The 7,502-nt window shown below is 39.4% G+C and overlaps 1 protein-coding gene across 1 annotated transcript in view; it reads right to left on the bottom strand.

Annotated features, from left to right (window-relative positions):
* NDUFAF6 (NADH dehydrogenase (ubiquinone) complex I, assembly factor 6) overlaps window positions 1–7,502 on the bottom strand; it is a gene marked incomplete at its 5' end in the record, with an annotated part of 21,494 nt that overhangs the window by 3,402 nt on the left and 10,590 nt on the right. The window contains 3 exons of the mRNA XM_010294837.1: window positions 1,089–1,190; window positions 3,033–3,166; window positions 6,713–6,815. Coding sequence (XP_010293139.1) covers window positions 1,089–1,190; window positions 3,033–3,166; window positions 6,713–6,815 — 339 coding nt within the window. The remainder of the gene's footprint in view (window positions 1–1,088; window positions 1,191–3,032; window positions 3,167–6,712; window positions 6,816–7,502) is intronic.

The raw sequence follows: 7,502 nt of genomic DNA on the forward strand, positions 1-7,502 counted from the left end.
AATTATAAATAGTCTGTATTAAAAATAAAGCCCAAGGCTACATATTCTTAACAAAAAATAAAAACATTCATCAACTAGCTAACCACTGAGTGAACAAACCAGGGATGCCTCATTTTACCTTCCAAAAAATGAAGGGCTCTCCTGTCTCTACTGCATAAAATGCTGTGATCACAGGTAACACTGTCATTGAGGATTATATTAATGGTGCAAATGCAGAGGTAAATCTGGCATTTCTTTACTTTGAAGTGGTATCTTTTCAGAATACCTTGGTTGGAAATACTGGGTGCAATACTCAAAGTATACATGTACATGTACTTGCAAACATAAGAAACTCTTTACAGTGCTTCTTGTGTGTTTTGTCTTCCAGATAAAGGCAGACACAGCATGCTAATGAAACATTCTTTTACTTTTGTATTATGTACCAACAAGAAATTCAGAGCATAGCTAAAATAAGAGTATGAAAGAAAAATAGAGTAGGACTCTGCAGTTCTTCAGGATTCATTATCCACTGTTCCAAGCAAATAAAAGTCTTTTCTAATTCATTTGGCTGCGAGCCAGAAAACAAATAAACAGAAAGCACCTTTCCCAACATAGCTCTGAGTATGGCTGGTCATGTCAGGGCATGAATACCCCCTCCCACACATACACTAACCAGCAGTTAAAGGCAACATGCTCTGCTTTCCTGGCAGCCATTCCACTGTGCTGTGAAGTACCACCTGCAGAATTGCTTTCTATGGTGCTGATCCCATGCTGGCGTATAGTTGCATTTATAGAAGTCTGCTTGAAGTTTCTCTCCCAGTAGTAAGGCTTTTAGGCAGTATTGATATATATGCAACTGAACCTGGCTGTGAGTAAACTGCCTCCTGTACATACAGATTAATATAATATTCATACAGAAGTAGTTGTTTAAAAATTTTGTGTGGTGGTTTTTGTTTTTTTTTTAATTTAAACTCTCAATGTAATTAAAGGTAAAATATTTGAAATTAAGTATGCAGCTGTAAGTCTTCAAACAATACACATGCACAATGCTTTGCAAAGATTAGCATCAACTATGTTTATTTAAATAAATAAAAGGGAAGGAATCTCACGTGTTCTAGATGAATATGGGCCTGGCTGGCAATATCATAAATTACATCTCTCACATTTTTCTCTTGCTTGCCTCTTATGAAATCCTCTTGTGAAACTCCATGCTAGGCATAGGAAGGAAAATCAAAAAGAAAAAAAAACCTCAATAAATATCAAGTTTCCATTTTAGCTTCTCAAAAACCTGTCCCAGGAACCAAACTAATGACACAAGACTGAAACAGCCTAAATGTTTTACCACTGCCCCCTCCTTTTTTATTTCCCCTTTTTTTTGGTCAGTCACTTGGAAAAAATTCAAGATAACAAAGAGAACAGTTGGTACAGACTCTCTCTGCATGAATTTGTTCCCTAAAGACTTTGTGGTCAGTCAGATAACCAAGTCAGATTTTAAAGTTTTGGGAATTTAGATCGGTTTAGATGCCTAATTTTTAAAACCATAATTCAAGAATCGATATTAAGCAAAGGAAAGCCAGTAACAGTTAACACAGAAGCCATGCTGACTTATGAAATAAATCATTACCTTGGGATTGGTGTGCACCACCAGGCTTGTAAAAAACCCAAACAAACAAACAAAAAAACAACCAAAAACCCCAAACCCAAACTAAACAAACCCATCCCTAAAAACCAAACAAAAAAACCCAAAAACACCAATCCTGCCCTAGAACCCCCCAAAAAAACAACCCCAAACTTATTCTTTGACTATAATGATCAATGCAAGACATAATATGGTATATGCAGAATTACACCAGTCGCCCATTCTTCTCCAGAACGCTCAGACATGTGAAAGCTGTATAAAGATAGGCAGGTAGGCTTCACAGGAGATACAGAACTCCAGCACAACTCTGCAATACTTTCCAGCAGCTGAAATGGTTACGAGATGTTCCGTCTGCACAGAAGGGATGCAAGCTGTTTTTACAGTTTCACTGTAAAACACTTTCCATGGCAAGGAATGACTGAATTTTCAGGCTACGTTTGAAAAGCTAAAAAGCTGGAAGGCCTCCCACACCATCCAGTCCCAGAAGGGCTGCAAGCAGGGTGCAGCTCCTTTCTGCAGTGTTATAACCCTGACCTATATTAGTATCTACATTTTTTGCAACTACCTAAATTACTAAACTGCAAATCAAAACTTTTAATTGTATTGAAATTACATTCAGAAAACACTAATACAACTGCCTTAAGCATCACCATAATTACATCAATTTTGGTTAAGTATAAAGAACAGCATTAACATTTAAAAATAAAGACTGGAGATGAAGGTGTAACAGCTGCGATGCCTACAAATCTAGCCAGAGAACTTCAATGAAAAAATTTGAGCTTTAATCCCATTTTACCCAAATTGCAAGATCTGTTAAATTCCAAAGCAAATTAGGTATACAGTTTAAATTGGAGGACTATACAATCTCCTACAGCAATGTATGGAGTGCATGCTTATAGCTATCAAATATGTAACCAAAAAATCCCAAACCATCCCAAAAAAAACCAAAGAACAAAAACCACCAGCACATGTATGAAAAGGTAGTAAAGAGAAACCTGAGAAGGTTGTGCAGAGGTAAAATTTCTCACAGTGCTTCCTTTATGGGTATAGGAAAAGAAAAAAGAAACACAACCCCCCCCCCCCAAAAAAAACAAAACCCAGACCCAATTCCATATGTGTATTTCTACACATTAATGGAAAAATTACTGAAAGCTAAAATACTAATACATTTAATTTAAATAAATAAATAAAAACCACTAAGGTTTCATGAAGATCACTCCTCTCACCTCCCAAAAGATATAAAACCATGACAATGGCATATTACTAGGCTACAGCAGGAAGAGTTAAAATAAAGGAAAAAAGTGTTCTATTCCTGGCCTAATAAATTACGATCTCATGTCTAGCATTGAGAGACACAGTTAGAAACTGTTAGAAACACCATACTGTTCAATTCAAGACAACTTGCTTCTCTTACCAACATACAAATGTCCATGGGAAGAAAGACCTTTTGTCTTGTACTATGATATGGAGTTGCTCTTAAACAGGTAACTATGCCTTGCGCCTTCCCAATGTGACTGGCTGCATGGTCAGCATGGATGTCCCTCACACCTAAAATTGGAGAAATAATATGTTTACAAACACACTCAGGCCTTTTGACGGGTGTAGTCTTCCCTGATGCGTATCACAGTCATATTTAAGGAAAGCTAAGCGTGTTAGTCCATGACAGAACTCTATGTTCATAAATTGCCTTGAGATATTATCTCAGAGGTGCAAAGCAGCAGGCAAATTCACTGATTTCCACATTCAGGAGCAAGATGCCTCTTAGCGTTGCTGCAGTTTCTGCAAGGGTATACTTAGCAGAGCAGCACCTATTCAGATATAATATATCAGTACACAAACTCATTTTCATTGGCATGTCCTCTCCCAGGATAACAGTATTCCAAGAACTGCTTTTCCTGCCAGAAAAATCATTCAAATGTGAGATTCCTGACAAGCATTAATGCTTACAGCGTGGTTTCACGATTAGCTGCAGCTGATTCAGCAGCGTACTGAAGCCAAAGAGAATGGTCCTACACTTCCTTCCTGGAACCCTTATTTCTGCCACCTCTCTTACGCTGTCATGGGCAATGCCGCAGTAGCATGGCAAACTGAATCAGATCACCAAAGAAATGGAAAACTAACTTTAGTTACTGTATGGGCACACAACTGTGAGAACTGAAAGAGGAGGGAAATGAGCCGGGCAGAGCAGCACCACTACTCTACGTGGCAAGACCATACAAGGTTGGCTTTGATCATAAAGCCATGTTTTCACAGCACTGACCCAGGATAAAATGAAAAATTAAAGGAAAATTGAAGTTAAAACCACAAAAGCTCTAACAGAAGAAGCATTGTACAAAGAGAGAAATGAGGACATAGGAATTACAGACCAGTGAGCTTAACTGATACGAGTACGATACTGGGTATACTAGATTCACTGCCCAAACCTGCCTGAGCCTTGTGTGGGTCTTGGAAGCCTTTGCAAAATAGCAGCTACTGACAGACTACATGGACTTATTTTGGCAATGGCAGCAGAAAGCTGAGTGTGGCCTGGAGGAATCAATGGATATAACTTACTGATACTGACTGGGCAGCTCAGGCTCTACATATAACTAGGAATTAGGAAAAAAAAAAAAAGCTCGAAGAGTAAGACCTAACCTTAAGGTTTAATAAAATTATTGGGTAGTACCAGACTCCTAACTACTTAGGCAATGAATCAGAGAGCACAATATTAGTATTTTTACATTTCAGGAGCTGGGAGGAAGTACCGGGACTTTGGACGACAAGATTACCAGCCAGGCTTGACAAAGGAAGTAACCCGAAATCAGTAAGAATAAAGCAGCACTACTACTGAGAGAGATACACACAACCTGGAGACAGGTTAGGAATAAAGAAGCTAAAAAGCACAAGAAATTTAGCAAAAATGACCTGTAATGAAACCAAGTCTTCCTAGTCTAGATAAGATTGGTGATGGGAAACACAAAGAAAAGGGCTGTGTTCAATTAATTTATCCACTTGTAGAAAAAAAACAGAAGTTAACTGTTTAATATGCAGTGGAGGAGACTTTTGCTTAGATACTGCTTGTTGACACACCCAAGGGATAGGATGCCACCCAAAGGGACTTGGACAAGCTCAAGGAATGGGCCTGTGTGAAATTACGAGGTTCCAGAAGTCCAAGTACAGGGTCCTGCACCTGTGTCAGGGTAACCCCCGGTATCAGTACAAGCTGGGGGATGAAGGGATAGAGAGCAGCCCTGCTGAGAAGGACTTGGGGGTACTGGGGGATGAAAAGCTGGACATGAGCCAGCAATGTGCACTCGCAGACCAGAAGACCACCCATATCCTGGGCTGCATCCAAAGCAGGGTGGCCAGCAGGTCGAGGGAGGGGATTCTGCCCCTCTACTGCGCTCTGGTGCGCACAGGACCCCACCTGGAGTCCTGTGTCCAGCTCTGGAGCCCTCAACACAGGAAAGACATGGACCTGCTCGGGCAGGTCCAGAGGAGGGCCACCAAAATGATCAGCGGATGGAACACCTCTCCTATGAGGATACGCTGAGAGAGTTGTGGTTGTTGAACCTGGAGAAGAGAAGGCTCTGGGGAGACCTTCTTGCAGCCTTCCAGCACTTAAAGAGGGCCTATAAGAAAGATGGGGACAGACTTTTAGCAGGGCCTGTTGCGATAGGACAAGGGGTAGTGGTTTTAAACTAAAAGAAGGTAGATTTAGACTAGATCTAAGGAAAAAAATTTTCACAGCGAGGGTGGTGAAACCCTGGCCCAGGTTGCCCAGAGAGGTGGTAGATGCCCCATCCCTGGCAACATTCCAGGTCAGGTTGGACAGGGCTCCAAGCAACCTGATCTATTTGAAGGTGTCCCTGCTCATTGCAGGGGGCGTGGACTAGATGACCTTTAAAGGTCCCTTCCAACTCAAACTATTCTATGATATTTTGTTACACTGGTATGTTTAAGAGAAGATAAACATGACAATAGGGCACCTATAAAATCCAGACCCCCCCATAACAGATTTTCAAAGGACTATGTGACTTGTATCAGGAGTGACCCAAGCATGAACATTTTCAGGATCGAAGACATTTCTCAGAATGGAAGATCTATTTCCTATTTATATTTCTAATACTCCTACATTTCTTCAATCAGACATTCAGAATGACATTTGCAACATTTCACTGATTTCCTACTGAGGAAGCAAACATCAGATGTTAAGAGATAGGTTCCTCATTTCTTCCTAAGAAGAATGTGCTCACCATCTCTCTCTTTTTACTTCTCTCTTTTTAATTTTTAAACTCTTTCAACCTCAGCATTGGCTGAAGTTATCAGACTACTCTGATAAGCAAAAGGAAAGTATTGCTACTAAAATCCTAAATACCACTAAATAATAATAATTCTCATCTTTCTTTTACATCTGAGCTCATACAGAGACTATTTCTGTAATGCAACAGGCACCCAAAAGAAAGTCACCCTCTTCTTCACTGCAGATGAACAGTTCTTTCCCAATGTGTGACTCTCATATTAGACATGACACAGATACTAGCTCTTAACCACAAGCATCATATCATCTTTGTTGCGTTTTTTCTAGCTATTCAATTATTGATAGTTAACCTACTTTTAGGAAGAGGAGATGATCCAGACCCAAATTTACAACCTCACCAAGGGACGTTTGTAAGTTGAGAAGTCAGCTGTTTCAAGATAAACAGTGTACATCACTGCAATATAGAACAACTGCTGCAGAATAACTACAGCGCTTTGTGTTCTGACAAGTGGGACAATCAAAAATATGGCGAAGAGCTGCGTTTACCACACTCTGTAATAGGATCAAGAGAAGAGAAAACAGTGTTAAGCAAAAAAGAACAAAGCAGTAGGAAACCACACTTCAGTGAGCCTTCCACTGGGCAGATTCTAAGGAAAGTATGTAGTTCTAGCACAGGTGCAGTAAGATTCCAGATTGGTGGTTGAGCTGTCAAAAGATATCTGAAGTACTACCTAAGACAAATGCTACTAAAATTAAACTCCAGTGGAAAAAGAGTGGGCTTTTTGAAACATCAGTAAATGTTGTAGCTGCACTAATGAGTCATCAACAAAATCTAGAAAGTGGAAAACACCTACCCAGCATTTCCAAAGTGAGGTACAAGAGAGAACTCTGAGTGTTCTCAGCATACATTTCAAGCTCCTGGATGTTACGGTATGCTCTATCATCCAAATTCTTCTCCTGTAATATGAACACAGAACTCCAGCAAAATGTAAATATAACTGTTGTAAGTTTATTACTACAGTGATGTCAGCCAAATCCAGTAGTAGAAAAAATAAAGGACAAAATTAAGACAGAGAAAGAGAGTATAAACTCACATAGAAGTAGTCATTAAAGCTTACAGCAAGTCTAACATAACTAAATTAACTACATGCAACTGCAGCCAAGTCTGGTTACTGGAGCAATACAACCTTTTGCAATAATAAGAAATCAGAATTCTTCATAAAAAAAGATTGAGCCGAAACAAAACATCATATGGTATTCTTACACTATGGAGTTGCAAATTTTATTACTTAATTTGCATCTGAAGCACAGAGAAATTTAGATAAATAGGAATGTATTTTTTAAAACATGCACAAAATGCAATCCATCAAATGCACACACGAGTTTCAACGTCATATGCAAATACCCCCCAAAATATAACATCCTCCATCATTCTTCCTGTCCTAGTGGCTTCTGTGGTTGAAACACACCAGTCTTGAGATTAAAACCTAGTCTTAAGATTAAAAACTCTGAAGTCTTTCATAGCAATGGCACTCCGCATCATTTGATTGACCAATTTTCTCAAGGTATAACTTTAGCAGCAAAGACATTAACTTTAGCAGCAAAGCTAGCTTAAGAAATTCCTGCCCTCAGCCATTCATTCCT

This window comes from Phaethon lepturus, unplaced genomic scaffold, assembly GCF_000687285.1.
Source record: "Phaethon lepturus isolate BGI_N335 unplaced genomic scaffold, ASM68728v1 scaffold14819, whole genome shotgun sequence".
Lineage (NCBI taxonomy): Eukaryota > Metazoa > Chordata > Aves > Phaethontiformes > Phaethontidae > Phaethon > Phaethon lepturus.